The 18,585-nt window shown below is 39.9% G+C and overlaps 1 protein-coding gene across 4 annotated transcripts in view; it reads right to left on the reverse strand.

The window, feature by feature from the left end:
- The window catches only part of CPSF6 (cleavage and polyadenylation specific factor 6), a 33,217-nt gene extending 22,038 nt beyond the window's left edge, over positions 1 to 11,179 (reverse strand). For all 4 annotated transcript variants that reach the window (XM_087814550.1, XM_087814549.1, XM_087814548.1 and 1 more), the window contains exons 1-3: positions 11,080 to 11,179; positions 2,639 to 2,848; positions 361 to 464 (exon numbers count right to left, since the gene is read on the reverse strand). In XM_087814550.1, the coding sequence (XP_087670676.1) occupies positions 361 to 464; positions 2,639 to 2,848; positions 11,080 to 11,139 (374 nt within the window). In that variant the 5' untranslated portion in view covers positions 11,140 to 11,179. The remainder of the gene's footprint in view (positions 1 to 360; positions 465 to 2,638; positions 2,849 to 11,079) is intronic.
- Between the last annotated feature and the right edge of the window lie 7,406 nt (positions 11,180 to 18,585).

The following is an 18,585-nucleotide window of genomic DNA, read 5'->3' on the forward strand; positions in this document are numbered from 1 at the left end:
TTAAAAAAATAAAGCAAAACCTCCATGTTACATTACTCTCCTGTTGCCCTGTTCCCCCACCCTTTAATCACAGGGATAGTATCGTTTCTTCAAACTGTCATCTCAATAATCCTTTCAACCGTAGATGGAGAAAACTCAGGAAAATTAAAGAACAAACATAATCTCTACACTTCCAGCTTCACTAATTTTAGTGAGCTAGATCACAACACAAATGGAGTACAAATCTTTGCCCAAGAACCTCCTGCCAATGTGGATAATATAGCACCCTACACACGCGAATAGTAAGCATTAACTTGAAGAAAACTTACCCCAAAACCGTAATCACTAGCTACTAACTTATATTAGGGAAAAAAATCTTACCCCTTTGATTGGCCATTTGCCCGATTTTCAAAAAATTTTATCTCCAAAATATCATTTACTCCCAAAGAATGAACTGCTTCAGTTAAGTCTTCATCTGTTGTCCACTGCAAGACATTTCCCCCTCATTAACCATCAAAACATATTGAAGATTTTTACTGTTTCAATTCAGTTTTTAAGGGTAAACAGAATAAACAAGAGAAAAGTAACGCTTAGTGGAAATCTAAGGGCAGTTACTACAAGCCAGTCCCCAATTTTTAAATAGAACAAAAGTACCTAAGGGCAAAATGCATTCCTTGATAATTTTCAGAAATTAGAAGATACAAACCTTTAGAGATAGGACAGGTTTTTTGTTGTTTTTTTTAACTCTGAAAAAGTTTCTGGTCTCTTCCAACTTTAAACTGCAAAGATTTTACATTTTCAATAAAACCAGTATCACTTGTCACTTCTCCTCAAAGGCAATCATTTGGGGAAATAAATTCCTTTTTTTTTTTTAATGTAAGATGCAAAAAAACAAAAAATAAAAAAACACCACCAAAACTAACATGTATTAAGTACCTATCACATACTTCATATCAAATATTTAACTCTTAAAACAATCTTACAAGTCTTATTATTATTCCCATTTCACATAAGATGCAAGAGAGAGGTTAAAGAGCTTGTCCAACATCACAAAATTAATAAATGGAGGAGCTCAGATTCAAAGTTTTACTTAGCAACCACTCTCCATAACTGCACTGCTACTGTCTCCAATATTATAAAACTTCTCAGACTGGGTGGTAGAAGATTGGTCAATTAAGTTTTTTTAAATGTAAACATTGTAAAATAAAATGCTATTAAAGAAATGGAAGAGTGACACGGTTTTTAATTTTTTTATTTATTAAGTTTATTGGGGTAACACTGTTAACAAAATTATATAGGTTTCAAGTGTACAGTTCTATAATACATCACCTGCATACTGCAGTGACTTTCAAACTTTTTCATCTCATGGCACAAATACAATACTAAAATTGTGTGACACACCAAAAAATGTTTTTTGCCAATCTGACAAAAAAAATAAAGGTATAATTTTGATTCATTCAGACCAGATGGCTATTGCTGTGTTGGCTGTTGTCATTTTTTTCTTTGACAATCTAAGGGAAAAGAGGTCAGTGCACCTGACTAAATAGTTAGGTACTTTATATTTTAAAAATTCTTGCCGCACACCAGTGTGCCTCTTGCAGCACACTGGCTGAAAATCACTGGTATATTTTATTATGTGTTCACCATCCAAAGTCAAGTCTCCTTCTGAGAAGTGACAAGTTTTGATTTCTAGACAATTTTTAAACTTTCCAGTATATAAAATACAAGTTTCTAAAGTAGAGATATAAAAATTCTATAGGACTGCTTTGGTATTTATAATGTAATACTAATAAAATTATAAATAGCTACATTAAACGTTCAGTTAATGAAACTCCTAACCACTAATTTTATAGTCCCATAAACTCAAATTAAGATACAATGTATATCTAGCAGTATTTCCATAAATCAGATTAAAAATTTAAGAGCAGAAATTAGCATGCTCTCCTTCCTGTGAGCATGCGGGGCACCTTTCCCTTCCCTCTCTTCTTCATCCACAGGCTGCATATCCTAAACTGTAAGGGACTCACAAGACTTGCAAGCAAGGGAGCAAAGGGCAGTGGCAGCTCCTCCAGGGCAAACCCCCTGAACCTGTCCCCAAGGCCCCTTTTCTCTGACTTCCCATTGAACCAAAGCAGCCCCACCTAGACTCTCTCCTGTTGCTTCTTCTATCCTAAGCCTTTCCTTGTTTCACTGTCCCCAGCTTCAATATATGTACTCAAAATCCAAAGAGAGACAGAGAGAGAGAGAGAGAGCAGAAATTAAACTCAACAAGTCTGTAACATGAATTAGATAATGAAACTTTAAAGCCAAGAGTCACTGTCTCTTTCTCTCCTACAGTTCTGAATTCTGGCTTGAGACCTTATGTGGGCACTTTTTCTTTGTAAAATTAAGATAGCTGAAGTCTAGGAGTAGGTAAAAAGAATAACTGATTTGAAGACAAAAGAACTGAACTATATTTAATTGGAATCTCTACCAAAATAAGTTCAATGACTACAAAATTCAAAATTAGAAGATGTGGAAATTATGATGTTTTAAAGGTACTTTTATTGCCCTCCTCATTGCATAAGCAAGTACATAGAACAACCAATCTAGTAACTTCAAAGTTAACTACTGGAATAGTTTAAAATCCATTACCAATTCATATGGCAACTTTACTTACCCACGTTAGATTTCCAATGTATAACGCAATTCTCTTTCCAGTATATGTATAGACAACATTTGGTGCTGCTCCTTTACCCACATCATCACCAACGGTTGGTGGGAGAGTATCCATGTAATCCCGGTCTTCTGGGGCATCTCCATTATTTGCGGATGGAGAGATGACATCATCATACAAATCTATCTGATCATGCCCACCATATTCAGCTTCCTAGATACAGAAATAGTGCTCTAAATTATACAACACTCAGACTACTACACTAAAGAGATTTGAATACAAATTCATTCAACTATCTGTTTTTAATGTCTAGTAGAAGATCAAAAAAGGCCCAAAGATATCATCAAAAATCTTCTCTCACTTTATGCCACACACGTAATTTTAAAAAAAAAAAATTTATTGATTGATGAAAGAGAAATACAGAGAAACACTGATTTGTTGTTCCACTTATTTATGCATTCATTGGTTGTGCCCTGACCGGGGATCAAACCCACAACCTTCGACATCATTTTAACCAACTGAACTACCCAGCCAGGGCCACATGTGTATTCTTAAACAGTGCCTATAAAGTAAATGTCTATACAATGAATGCTATTTTCCCACTATTTATTATAACATAGAAAATAATGTTCCTCTGGGAAAAGAATGGCATGGAAACATAGTAACATAATAATGTAAAACTTTCCTTGGAAGTAAAATACTCTTAAAGCGAAAGTAATAATACATGAATACAAATAGATGAGCTTTAAAAAAACTGACACAAAAACATCCAAAAAATCAGAAACATTACAAATCTTTACTATTTTACTGAAGAAAAACACAAGTATTATTTTCTATGGTATTCAGGATCTTTTTTTCACAGCCCTGTAAAAATCTATTCGTTTTGGGGAAAAATCATATTGAGTTAAGCTATAGGAAAGGAATGATGAAAAGTGTGTAAATAATTCCAAAGTTATAACAAATGAACAAGGGAAAGATAAACAATAAATAAAATACAAAGTAAAACTATACAAATTAGTGTCTAGCAATAGTTTTATTATTCTCAGTCAACGAAGAGTTAATGCTTACCTGACTTCTTAGATTATCTAGTCAATTAGCAAGAGAAAAAGGACATGAACAAGGATCTAGGAAAGTTCTGCCACTGTCACCAGCAGAATTAAAGCAATGCTAGTGGATGTCACTTACATGCCTAAATAAGCAAGGAAGAGGAAAACAAAAAAGAAACAGATATGTAAAGACAAGAAAAATGAAAAAGGAGGGTTCAATTTGTAAATAAGCACCCCCCCCCCCAAAATGAAGTACAGGCATTGGCAGAACACAACACCATTTAAAATTGCCTTTGGTAACCATTACTGGGCCACACAGGCTTAACAAGGGGCTATCAAAGGAAAACCTATTTTCATCTTTCTCCCTTTCCACCACTAAGTACCTAAAATCAATGTGAAGTATTTTATTCTTACGATGCAGAATTCAGGGTGGGGCAAAAGTAGGTTTACAGTTGTGAGTAAACAAAAGGGTTTATTCTCATATTATTATTGTATTATTTTCCATACAAACAACTGTAAACCTATTTTTGCCCCACTCTGTATTTGTGAAAAGAGGCAATCAGTTACAAAACAACAAACTTGGAGCTCAGACATCACTCATATCCTCTCCCATTAATACAATTTATTAAGGATGAATTGTTATACAAATGGCACATTAAGAGGAGAGCAAATACTTTTAGAGACGATTACATGGATAGAGAATGACCTAGAGATAGAATTAGTAATATGATTGTAAACAGAGTAATATAGGCCCCATGGGAACATAGCTATTGCTCTGTTGTTCAGAAGGAAACCAGAGTAAAACTTTTTTTAAAAGAGAAAAAAAAAACCTAGACAGGGAAATACCATTTCTATACATAGCCAAAGGAACCTGAAATTTATAAAGTCGTCTTCAAGTAATCTTCTGCATAACAGAATTAACCAATTTACCAATTATTATATCAGAATCTTTACATAGCAATTTTGTTATGAGGTAGAATGTAAGACATTTAATAAGGGGCCAAAAATCTCAAGGTAGGTCAGAAAACAAAGCCATCTTTAGCAATGGGCAGAAATCAAGACCACAAGTCAGTGAATAATGCCATAAATTGTTTGTACAGCAACACCAAAATAATCTTTCAGAACTGAGTTTTGTTAAACAAAGTAACATGCTCAAATTGCAGTGACAGAAAAAAAGAGGGTAAGTTTTGTTATGAAGTTTCAATGTAGCTGAAGCTTCACGTGACAGGGTTGCAGCAGTGGTTCCATATACTTGAGATACTAAAAAGCTTCCCACAAGAGGGAGTGGGGACTTTAAACTCTCTTGCAATCCGATTCTATACCTCAAATAGAATTATTATTATTATTATTACTATTATACAAAGGGAGTTGTGTTTCCTCAGCAGAGACTATAATCACAATATATGGCCTGAGGGAGAGTAGAAAAGAATGCAAAGGTTATTAATAGCAGGACTAAAATAAAAGTATTTAAATTTATGCTTTCACCAAACATGTTAACACATTATTTGATTTTTCATTGGTTGTAAATCCAGGAAAACGTTAACATAAATAGACAACACCTTACAAGCATAGCTGCAGCTACACTAACCTGGTAAATCACAATCACTTACTCTTTTTGTCCGTCCATGAATTCCTACGTTGACACCAACCAATTTTCCAGATATGACTACCAATATTTAGGATCTGCCACTCTGTCTGGCTGGACTGCTTCCAATTGGTTGAAGTGTGATGCTAATTGAGACCGCGGTCCTGGGGTTTGATCTCCATGTGGACTAAGTTAGCTTCATTCTGTTCCAAGGCCACAGCCTGTACTTCTAGCCCCAACAGTACACATTTGGATGTGGTGAAAAAATATTAATGAATCTAAATACATCTGCTGCCATTACCAAAATTCAACTCAAAGCACATACTCTTTTGTAGTATCAGTAATCCTCCTTTTCAGCTTCAACATATCACACCTATCCTTCACATAAAAAATAATAATACAGAACATATCCTACTTTTTGTTCCCATTTTAAAAAGAGGGGAAACAAGCATATTCTGAAATTATGCAAAATGTGTATCATAGGTCATATATTAAAGTGTTCTGAAAGACTACTGAACAAAAAAATGCCTTCTACTTTGTCAAAGAGAAATGGTCAACAATATCAGATTCTACTATGCAGTCTTTTCAATTATCTTCAGAAAATTTTAATAGCATTCAAAAAGAAAATATCAACATTACCCCTCTAATTATTTTAGATACCAAATACTGCCCAGTCTTAACTACTTTTCATAGTAGCTAATCACCAATAGAGCTGCACATTATATCTAACTTCCAATAATTAACAGCTCTTAGAGTTTGTTTTAAAAATCCACTAAGTAATTTTTTTTCATTCCCTACATTCTAAATCACTACAATCATTCTAAAGACTAGTTATTTTCTCAAGATTTTACACTTCAAGATTATGTTCTACATGATACACTAGTAGTTGCTGCCAAGTCAGAGAAAACCATTAAAAATAACTTAGATAGTAAAGCAACCAAAATTTTATTAGTTCCTTTTTAAAGCAATGTTCTCAAGCATTTTTCCATTATCACCATCCCCCTCCCTCCAAAGTTATTTTTAAACATATTTTCCCTAATCACCTCCCATAAAATTTTAATATCACAGATATACGGTATATACTGAATACCACCATTAGATGATCATGGTATAGCTGTACTATTCTCTTCATTCTCCCTGATAGGCCCAACACTGCCTTTGGTCCTAAAATTGCAGCAATATCATTCCTGCGTTATGATACTACCAGTAATGGCACAGCAAAGGCCACTTGTTTCAATGCCCCTCTATTTAAAAATAAACAAATAAAAGGAATTTAATAGTCATTTCCATTTAGAGAAATATAAGCAGGGGAAAGTTACATTTTGCATTTATAAAATGTATTCTATACCAAGGAAGAAAAATACTAGCACACAAGCTCCAATATCAGATAATCAAATCTAATACGTACTTATCTTTTTAGAAAATACATCATTTTCTGAAACTTTGTCTAATTATATTCTGAATAGATATTAAAATTAGTTCATAATTCCTGTAAAAAGCTCAACTAATGGTAAGGAAGCCAACTTGTTACTAAAAACATGCCACATAAACCACAAAGTGGACAATTTATAGGCAGCTGAATGGACCACACTCATAAATAATAAAATTGAATGAGAAAAGCTCTAGCTCCCCTAAACACTTCTACCCAAGTTTCTAAATCAACCTCTACCTACTTCATTCTCAACCTTACAGTCCTATCTTAGAGGGTTTTCTATTAAATATAAATTATCAGAAATAAGGTTTCACTGATATTTGTCTAATAAACCCATTTTCCAAAACTGGCTAAACAAATGGCTAAACTATATATATTATGATTAAATATAAAGTATAATGACTCATGAAATAAAGGCAAGATGACTTATGCGGGTGTCTAGGTCCATAACTTCTAAATGAATTTTTTCCTGGCCACTACCCACATACATTCTCATTTTAAAGTTGGGTGGTCAGATTACTAAAGCAGCACTGTTATCAGAGCTAAATTCTACATTAAGAGCTTTTGATCCCAAAACAAGCAAAATACACACTACTTCAATGCATCCAGTATCAGTTTTCATGAAGTTCATAGTATTATTGGCATTCCTCTTCTCTGCCAACAAAAATTCTACAGATACAGGTACACATAAAAGAGTGGATTCTACAATACACAATCTCTCGGTGTTACAATTAGGTATGTAGGTACCTCTCACCAACACTACAGTGCACTATATCTAAACTTTGTATTCCTCCTTGTTGGCATATAATAGAAACTCAATACATGTATTTTGAACAACTGAGTTTTAAAAATTTTTATTGACTTTAGTAAAAATAAAAATCTGTGATTATTAAATACTAGGTTAGTAACACTATATCTGAGTACAAATCCCAGTTCAAATTGAAGTGATACACACCAAAGGCTAAAACAAAACCGCTTTCTTCTCAACTCCAAATTCAAGCAATGTAGAGGTTTGGAAGTAATTCAAATTCTCCTTCCACTGGAGCAACTGTTCTCGATTTGGTTACATCCAAAGACCTTCAATTTAAGAACTAAAGAGTATGCATAAATAGCCCAGTCCCTTGTGCCTTCTCCCCTTCAACTTTATTCTCTATTCTAAAATTCTTCTGAAGAAAAGAACTCTACTATAGTTTCATTAACTTATTCTTACCCCATCTCCAAACTGAAGTTTCTTCTAAGACAGACGAACATCTCACACACTTTTTCAAATGTGCTTTCCCAAAATACACACATGAAAAAAAATGCTTCATAAAAGTATGACTATTTAAATAGAAGAAATGGAAAATACATACACTATGGAGAATCCCAAAGTATACAAATTCAATGAAAACTGCAGCTCACATTAAAGAACAAAGTTTTTTTGTTTTTTTTAATATATCTTTATTGATTTCAGCGAGAGAGAGATAGAAACATCAATGATGAGAGAGTCATTGATCGGCTGCCTCCTGCAAGCCCCCCACTAGGGATTGAGCCAGCAACCAGGGCATGTGCCCTGACCCAGAATGGAACAGAGATCTGGATCACAGGTCTATGCTCAACTGCTGAGCCACACCAACTGGGCAAGAACAAAGATTTTTAAATGTTTACAGCAGTTTAGTAGCTAAAACACTAGTCAAGACTGGCTATACTTAGTAAAACACTACTCAACTACAGCAAATTATCATAGTTTACTATAGCAACCAACGCAAGTAACGGCACCAGCTAATGTAGTGCAAAATAAATGAGTAGTAATTTTGTAGTTACCGCTAATTCTGATAAAATTTCAGAAAAAAAAAGCCAATACTAACATTTAAAAAAAACAGAATGAACTTTGAAAACTAACTATCCTTTGTGGCTGCTATTTAACCCCATTAATCTATTCAAAAGTATAAATATTTTACTGGTAAAATTATGCAACCATGTGTGAGATAAAATGCTGTAGGTAAACAAAAAGTTACATTTTAGAAAGAACCCTATAAAGTAGTTCCTCATCAGGGCCACAAAATTTTAATCTCTTTATGTCCTGCTCAGTCAGCACTAGTTATAGCAGAGATAAACAAGTATCACTCCATCCAGCTATGCGAATTAGAGAAATGCCCATAATCAAATTAAGACTGTGAAAGCCTAAAATATATTTCAAAAGAGGTCCTGAAGCTCAACTTCTAAAATTGCACCCCAATTCTTTGTTTATTGTGTGTAGAAAAGCAAAGCAAAATATATATTCCTGTAAGAAAAGCTAATAAAGGCAGTCTTAAACACTTAATTGTTCCTTCACTTGTAGGTATGGCCCCCTTTTGGATGAAATGTTATACTCAATTGATAAAGGGGGGGGGGAATTCCTGGAGGTCTTTATCTAATGACCTTAAAAACATTAGATCTGACTGTGCAGCACTCAAGATAATTTTCTAATCTGTCACTGACACAACTAAGGCATCATATATTCAAAATGTAAGCACAATAAAAAGAATAAATATTTTAAAACTTAACGTTTGATTACAATGGATTACATTTAAGTCTACTCAGTTGTAATGGAGTAGGAAACATTTAAAGCTAACTGAAAATTTTTTTCTTTTCTAATATTGGCCCCAGCAGCACAAAGTCATTCCTGAAAAATAGAATGGTAAGGATTTCTAGCTTTCCCAATTAAAAAAAAAATCTTGAGCTAGTCACACATAAGATCCCTAATGGAGGGAGGAAAAAAACTGAACACATTAACCAGTAGAATTTTACTGTTTCTCATACAGACCTGGGAAATATAAAAATAAAGCTTTTAGATGCACTGCAGTTAGGCACAACTAGACTTTTAAAAATGTGTTACTACAGCGCTCTCCCCATCCCGGGAGCATAGCCCGTGACTTTCCCTTCCCCCTCTTCTTCCCTTTCAGGCCTGCATCTCCTAAACTCTAAGGGATCCCACCCACCAGACTAGCAACCAAGGGATAGCAGCAGCTCGTCCAGGGCTAACCCCCGGACCCTCTCTCCAAGGCCCCCTTTTCTCTGACTTCTCAGTGAGGCAAAGCAGCCCAAGCCGCCCGCCTAGGCTCTCTCCTGTTGCTTCTTCTTTCTTCTATTTTAAGCCCTCCCTTGTTTCACGGTCCCCATCTCTAACAAACGTACTCTCAAAAATCAACAAAAAATAAAAAGTAAATAAGAATATGTTACTACATAAAAGGCAGTAAAGACGTGAACAGCAGGCTTAAAGCTTAAACAGCACTACTCTAGTAACGAACGAGATACCTTTTGCAGGGATGCTCAGCATCAGGCATCATCACAAGTCGGCGGCCAGTTCTAGGCCAACTGTGGCCTGTGAGATACCGGGAAAACCTAGCTTTCTCACTTTCTCCCTTTCAAAACATAAAAGTAGATCCCTCAGAGGACATTTTGCTTTTGAAAAACGGGTCATATCTACAACCCTTTATTTTTAAACAATATCCTAAGAATTTAGGGCGAACGTTCTTTATTTTAATCACTCTTATTTCTTGGTGAGCTACCATCTTTTTTGTTCCATCCAATCACCCTGCTTCCAAGTCTCCCTTTTGGCCCAGACCACCTATCTTACCAGGAATTTTCATCATAAAGGCCAAGAACTGATGGGCCTCCAAGGCACCGCAAGCCCTCGACCACCGAGGCACGGCCGGCGCGCCGACTTTTAACACGATCTATGGGTCCAAAAGTCAAAGGACTTGTTGCAAACGCGCCCACACCTAAGCCGCGGTCAGGAAGTGTGAGGAGAGGAGGAGGAAAGCGCCACGCCGAAACCTGTAGCAAACGCGGGGACAGCCCAGGAAACCCGGCGCGCGGGATACAAAGGGCGGTGAATGCGGCCTTCCATGAGGCGACCGTGCGCCGACAGGGAGACAAAATGGAGCGAAGAGAGAAATCGGAGCCCGAGCGGCTCGGCGGGGGAAAGAGGCGGCGAACGGCGCGCGCCTCGCCGGGCTTCCCCCTCGACCCGCGACAGGGGAGGGGGCGCGGCGGCGGCCCGTTCTCCCCGCCGCACACACGCGGCCCCTGTCCGGGCCTAGCGCGGCGGGAAGCGCCCGCTGGCCGCCGCCAACAAAGGGGAGCGAGGCGGCGGCGAGGGAGGAGCCAGAGACGGCAGCACTGAGGCCCGCGTCCGCGCCTCGGGCCCCGCGGGGGGCCGCACCGCCCAGGGCCCGCGAAACGACGCGGTAGAACGAGGGGCCAGGGGGGCGCCGCGCCGCGGTCGGGTAGCACGACCCACGGCGGCAAAGGAGCGCGGTCTGCAGCGGCACCGCCTCGCAGCCCGCAGCGGGCCCCAGTTAGCGTCTGGGCCGCAGCGCCGCCCTCTTCGGCGGCGTGGGCCCGGGCCCTCCCGTACCTGGTTGAACTCTTCGCCCACATCCGCGTAAATGTCTATGTGGTCCACACCGTCCGCCATCTTCCTCGGCCTCGGCCGCCGCCGCCGCCTCCTGCAGGTCCGCCCGCAGCGGCAGCAGCAGCCGATCTAGCGGCGGGGGCGGGGCACGTTGCGTCACTTCCGAGGCACGGCGGGGATGAGGCGGGGGCAGCTGGGGCCGCGGGGGCGGAGATCGCCTCAGCGGCCGCGCCGCCGGGCGGGCTGAGGGGAAAGCTGCGCCTCTGAGGGCGGAGGCGGTTTCTTTTGTGTGCCTGACCTAGGCCTGGGGTGGTGGGGGGCGTCCCGGCGGTTTTCAGAGCTTGCGTTTCCTCGTTGCCCCTGGCGCACTCAGACGTTCTGTAATATTTTAGTCTCACAGTTTTCCTTACATTTCTCACAGTCAGGGCTTCGGGAAAGGCGGGAGTTACGTGTCCACGGTTAGATGCCCAGCGCACCCCGGGACTCTGCAAGCGCCGTGAGAGCGGGAGCGATGGCTCGGCCCTGCAGCTGCGCTCAGAGACGGGCAGCGTTTCAGGCGCCTCGTAAACGCTAGGTACCCGCTGACCGTTATCTTGAGTTTATTTGCGTGCTACTTAGGCTATTTGCATTCTGTTTGTGTGCCCAGCTCCAACTCCCGCCGTCGTCGCCTTTCATCTCCGCTTCCCCAGTTCGTTGCCCTTCATGTTTCCCCCTCCCTAGACCTGCGGTTGGTTTTCCTCGGAGTAGCTCAGCCGCCTCCAGCTTGAACGCAGCCATCCTAGAGCCCACCCAGCGCGGCGGGGCACCTTGAGGCGAGGGGCTTCCCCCGTAGAATCACCGAACGCCCCTTCCCACTGGGGAGGGGTGGGGGGGGTAACACGGCAAAAGGTGTTATTGGGCCCAAACATCTCAATTTACCGATGAGGGGGCGGAGGCCTGATAAAATTGAAGGACTTTAACCGGAGTCACGTGGTCAATAAAGAAAAAGCTGTTACCACCATTACTTTATTCAAAAGTATAGTTTGACACCTTCCCCTACTCTTTGTTTCTTTTCCACCCATTTCAGTGTGTTTCCTAAGATCCCGGCTGACCAGAAATCGTTCGTAGAATGATAGGCCAAGCAGTACGTGTTCCCGGCATGGCGGGAAAAGCTTGGCTGGAGTCCTAGAGACCAGCCTGGTGATCTGGAGACCAATGTCTAGCCGGACATTTTCCCAGCGAGATGGCCTCAGTCACGTTACCTAATGTCTCTCATGTTCAACCTCGGAATCCTTAAAATCGGGTTACTAATATTTACCTCACCGAAGTTGAAGGTTGATGGCAGTTTTAAATGAGGCAGTAAGCAAAGTGCACTATCCTTTTCTGCTTCTTGGAAATACAGTACTGGTTTCTTTTTTTTCTTTTTTTTTTCCTCCATGAGGCTTTATAGAAAAGCCACTCAGGCTAGAGGAGGGTGCTGTGGCAGGCACAGCGAACACCCGTCCTAGGTGGCCGCGTCCCAGTTCTCAGCACCTGTGAACGTGCTACCTTACGGTGCGAAAGGGATTTTTCAGATATGACTCGGTTAAGGATCTTGAGGTGAGGAGATTCCTGGTGGGTCCAAAGTAATCACAAGTGAAGGAAGACGGGAGAGTCAGAGAAGGGGCTTTGACAACAGAAGCAGTTTATGTTCTTTCTTTCAATACACTTAAAACTAAATTAGCCCGGCGGGGCGGGGCTCTGCAGTTGAACATGGACCTAGGATCCAGGAGATCCCCGTTGGATTCTTGGTCAGGGCACATTCCTGGGTTGCGGGCTAGATCCCCAGTAGGGAGCGTGCAGGAGGCAGCTGATTTTCTCATCGTTGATGTTTCTCTCTCTCTCTCTCCCTCTCCCTTCCTCTCTGAAATCAATAAAGATATATTTTTTAAAAAGCATGTTACTTATTTAAAAAAAACACAAACTAAAGATTGTGACTTCTGTTGATGCCTTTGGAAAATCAGCTGTCAGTGTGGCTGTTTCTTTGAAGGTCTTCACGGTTTTTTCCCCTTCTGGTGTGCATCTTTACTTTTCTCTCCGAAACTCTAAGGGTCCCCATGAGACTTGCAACCAGGGGAGCAGCAGGCAGTGGCTTACTCCCTGAACGTGTCTCCTTTTCTCTCACTTTTCAATGAGCTAACAGCAGCCCTGCCATGGCTCACTTCTTTCCTATATTTCTAGCGAGCCAAAACAGTGCACTGCTTAGCCTGTCTCCCGTTGCGGCTTCTACCCTAAGCCCTTCCTTTGTTTCACTGTCCCCAGCTTTATAAATGTGCTCTCAAAATCACCTGGACTTATGCTGTGAAATCTTTCTTGCACAAAGTCAAGAACCTACACGCTACCGGCTGGCCTGAGGCAGACCCACCCTGGGCCTGGTCCCTTTCCAGTGACAATATAATCTGCATTACTGATAATTTCCATATCTGAAGTCCCAATAGGTCTGTTGTTAGTTTTTTTTTTCTAGTTATTTGTTGTGTGTTGTTTATGCTGGTTCTCACTCATGTTATCTTGTTACGATTATCTTTGTGTGCTTGACACTATAATTGAAACACTTGAAAAAATAATGAGACTTATGATTTTTTTTTTAAATATATTTTTATTGATTTCAGAGAGAGGAAAGGAGAGGGAGAGAGAGAGATAGAAACATCAATGATGAGAGAGTCATTGATCGGCTGCCTCCTGCACACCCCCGACCGGGGACTGAGTCAGCAACCCGGGCATGTGCCCTGACCGGGAATCGAACCCTGATCACCTGGATCCTAGGTCGACACTCAACCGCTGAGCCACACCTGGCTAGGCCAAGACTTATGTTTTTTTTAATAAAGCTTTTTTATTTTCTTCTGGCAGGACCTTGGGGTACCAACAAGCAGGGTCACCCTAATCTAGATGATTGGGAATCTTGGGGGTGATTGATTTATTAGGTTCACCCTTACCTCCCAGGATGCTGTCCTGAGGACCAGCCCAAAACATGGTTTACCAGAGTCACAAATCTTGACAGGTCCTAGACTCCGTATTTTTTCCCCTAGATGTCAAAAGTGCAGCTCAACCTCTTAACCATATTGTTTGAATCTAAAAATGCCCCTGAGAGGTTAAAGCACTCTGAATATTGTTTCGGGTGTTAAAAAGAAAACAACAGACTAGAAACAGAGTCACTTGTAGTCCTACCAAGACTGAATAGCTAATGGCAGTTTCAGCCTCTTTCAAGAGAGGAATTTTAAGTCAGTCTGGAATTTCCTGGTTAGCACTAATGAGGTAATCTGCCGGATAAATCCTCTTACTTCTGCTAAGGAAAGGTGACCTTGCCTGAAATAATTCGCTCTTTTAGCTGTTTTGTCTCACCCCATTTCTGCCTATAAAAACCATCCATTTCATACAGCTCCTTGGAACATCTTTCTATTTACTCGATAAGATGCTGCTCAATTCAATAAAACCAATTAAATCTTCAAATTTACTCAGTTGAATTTTTGGTTGTTTAACACAGGATACCTCCTTACTTGGCAATGTTTAAAAAATAAAATATTACTATAGGTTACAAAAAATGTATAATCATAATGACAACAAAAAAACTCTACCTACCTCTTATTGAATACCTTCTACATACCAGCCTTTTTGTTAGACGTCTTATAGTCATTAATGTACATAGGTGAAAGATTAGAGGCTTGAATTCTTGTCTTGGCTTTACTACTGACTAGCCAAGTAACCGTAGACAAGTCCTTTACCTCAAGTCCTCCATGAAAGTCCCTTTCAGTTCTGAAATTCTATTATTCAAATCTACCTAGAATTGGAAGTCCAAAGTGCCTTGGGAGGAATTCAACAATTGTATGTTAACTCTTGCAGAGGAACTTTGTTCTAGCCCACATGCATTAGTTTTCTATTGCTGCTGTAATAAATTACCACAAATTTAGTGGCTTGAAACAACACAAATTTATTATCTTATAGTTCCAGAAATCAGAAGTCCAAAATAGATCTCATTGGGCTAAAATCAAGGTGCTGTCAGGGCTGCATTGCTGCTGAAGGCTCCAGAGGAGAATCCATTTTCTTGCCTTTTATAGCTTCTAGAGGTGGCCCACATTCTTTGGCTATGGCCCCCTTCCCACAATTGCATCACTCCAACATTATAAACAATATAAAATAAAAATATTTGAGAAGAGTAGTAACCTGGCCAGCTTGGCTCAGTGGTTGAGCATCAACCCATGAAACAGGAGATCACGGCTGGATTCCTGGTCAGCGCACATACCTGGGTTGCGGGCTCGATCCTGGGGGGGAAGGGTGTGCAAGAGGCAGCCAATCAATGACTCTCTCATCATTGATGTTGCTATCTCTCTCTCTCCCTCTCCCTTCCTCTCTCTGAAATCAATAAAAATATATTTTTAAAAATTCCAGAAATAAACAATTCGTAAGTTTTAAATTGTACACTGTTCTGAGTAGTGTGATGAAATCTCACGCTGTCTAGCTTCGTCCAGCCCACCACGTGACTCATCCCTATGCCCAGCATATCCACACTGTACATACTCCCCACCCTTTAGTCACCCTTTTGTCTCAGCATATTGACTGTAGTGGTATAGCAGTGCTTGTGTTCAAGTAACCCTTATTTTACTTAATAATGAGCCCAAAGTGCAAGAGTAATGATGCTCAAAATTTTGATATGCCAAAGAAAAGCAGTAAAATGCTTCTTTTAAGTGAAAAGGTGACTACAGTATAAGATATTTTGAGAGAGACCATAGTCACATAACTTATTAATACAGTATATTGTTAAATTGTTCAATTTTATTATTGTTAATCTCTTACTTGCCTAATTTATAAATTAAACTTTATCATAGGGTAGGGCCAGCCAGGTATGGCTCAGCGGTTGAGCATTGACTTAGGATCCAGGAGATCGCAGTTGAATTCCTGGTCAGGGCACATGCCCGGGTTGCAGGCCCTATCTCCAGTCGGGGGCGTGCAGGAGGCAGCCGATCAATGACGACTCTGTCATCACTTATGTTTCTCTCTCGTTCTCTCTCTCACCCTTCCTCTCTCTGAAATCAATAAAGATATGTTTAAAAAAACAAAACAAAAGAACTTTATCATAGGTATGTAAGTATAGGAAAAAACAATATATATAAGGCTTGGTACTTAGTATATATAAGGTACACAGTATATATGAGGCTTAGTACAAACCTCGGTTCTGGCTATCCCCTGGGGGTCTTGGAATGTATCCCCTGCAGGTAAAGGGGACTTCTGTACCTGATATTATTCCTTTTTTTAAATCCTCACCCCAGGATTTTTTATTTTTTAGAGGGAAGAAGAGAGAGAGAAACATCAATTGAGTTGCCTCCCACACATGCCTGGATCAGGGATCAAACCCACAACCTATGTGCCCTGACAGGAATCAAATTCGACACCTTTCGGTGTACAGGAGGATGATACTCCAACCAATGGAGCCACACTGGCCAGGGCTGATATTACTCCTTTTTTGACTTTCCATTGGTTGAACTCAACTGGAATTCAGAGGGGAAGATATGATCCTCCCACTGGGCTGACAGCAGGGTGGAGATGGTGGAAAGTGAATCTGGAGGGGCAAAGGAGATTATTTAACCCAGAAAGAGTAGAAATGAGCAAATGTTACTTCCCATGTATGTTCATTTGTGGGATCGAAAGCTTTAATACGCCCTGGCTGGTGTGGTTCAGTTGGTTGAGCATTGTCCCCAGGCACCGAGAGGTTGCTGGTTTGGTTCCCGGGTCAGGGCACATACCTTGGTTGTGGGCTTGATCTAAAGTAGGGTGTGTGTAGTAGGCAGCTGATTGATGCTTCTCTTTCATCAGTGTTTCTCTCTCTCTAAAAAAAAAAATATATATATATATATGTATGAAAGCTTTAATGCACATTTTAGGAGACCAGTGACTCCAGAGAAGGGATCTTCTAGGCTACGCTTACTTCTGAACCTGCTTTGTTCTAAATTCTAGCTCAAGAGTAATGAGAGTAAAGTGTATGTATTGGTTAACTCTGTTAAGCCTCTACATGGCCAGTTCAGTGGTTAAATTGTTCAACAGTGAACACATACAAATTTTATTTATTTATTTATTTATTTAGCAGCTATGTTTTTAAAAATATTTTTTATTGATTGATTTTTTTAGAGAGAGAGAGGGAGAGATAGGTAGATAGGAGAGAGAAAAACAGGAAAAGAGAGAGAAACATCAATTTATTGTTCCACTTATTTATGCATTCATTGGTTGATTCTATTTTTTAAAAAATCCTTACCCAAGGATATTTTTTCCATTGCTTTTTAGAGAGAGGGGGAGGGAGAAAAAGAGAGAGAGAGAGAGAGATTGAGAAACATTGATGTGAGAGAGACACATTGATTGGTTGCCCAGACTGGGGCCTGGGATCGAGCCTGCAACTGAGGTATGCGCCCTGGGATGGAATCGAACTGGGGATCCATCAGTCCAAGGGCTGACGCTCTATCCACTAAGCAAAAATGGCTAGGGCTATGGGCCATTTTCAAGTTTTGGCCTAAAGTGGGAAGAAATCCTCATCTATTGGTTAACACTTTGCTGCCTTCGTTTTCCTAGCTTCCTTTGTAGCTAGGATAGCATTGTGATTTAGTTCTGGTCAGTGCAACCTAGTTGGAATTCTGCTAGTAGAATATGAGAAAGTTTTTATATTCTTAATGAATAGAAGAGAAATAACCTTTTCCCTGCCCATCCCTTTTTTCTGTCTTAAATGTAAATGTGATACCTAATGGAGTCTATGGCAATCATATTGCAACAATGAGGAATAAATGTGTTGTCAACAGCCAGCATAATAAAGATGGCAGAACAGATATAAATAGCCTGTGTCACCCTGGCTGATGTGGCTCAGCTGATTGAGCATTGGTTGTGCACCAAAAGGCTGCTGGTTTGATTCTTGGTGAGGGCACATGCCCAGGTTTTGGACTTGATCCCTGGTAAGGGGCTTGCAGGAGGCAGCTGATCAGTGTTATGTTTTCACATCAGTGTTTCTCTCTCTCTCTCTCTCCCTTCCTCTCTCTCTCAAAATAATAATGAATAAGTAAAAATTTAAAAAAGGAAATAGCCTGTACTAAAGTTCTGTTCTGAAGTATGACAAACCATTGAATAACTTCAGACATTGTTAGAATATATATATATGTTAAATATATGTCAAATTGTTATATATGTTAAATACATTATTCAAAAAATTAAAAGTAACCTCCCAAATCAGAGCGATATAACATATAGCCTTCACATCCTGGAGAAAAAAGGTGGGAGATAATAAATTTTTTGTTAATTTAACAGGAACCAGGGAAAGAGGAAAGAAAGAAAAACAGGAGTACAAGTAGGAAACACAAAATAAGATGGTAGTTTACATCCAAAACATCAGGACACACCCAATGCATATCAAACTAAACTCATCAATTAAAAGACCTAGATTATCAGAAAGGATTGGCAAGAAATATTCAGTGTTGAAAAGCAAGGGCTACAACCAAGATTACTCTACCCAACAAAGCTATC

This window comes from Miniopterus natalensis, chromosome 2 (genome assembly GCF_054644295.1).
Source record: "Miniopterus natalensis isolate mMinNat1 chromosome 2, mMinNat1.hap1, whole genome shotgun sequence".
NCBI classification, from domain to species: domain Eukaryota; kingdom Metazoa; phylum Chordata; class Mammalia; order Chiroptera; family Miniopteridae; genus Miniopterus; species Miniopterus natalensis.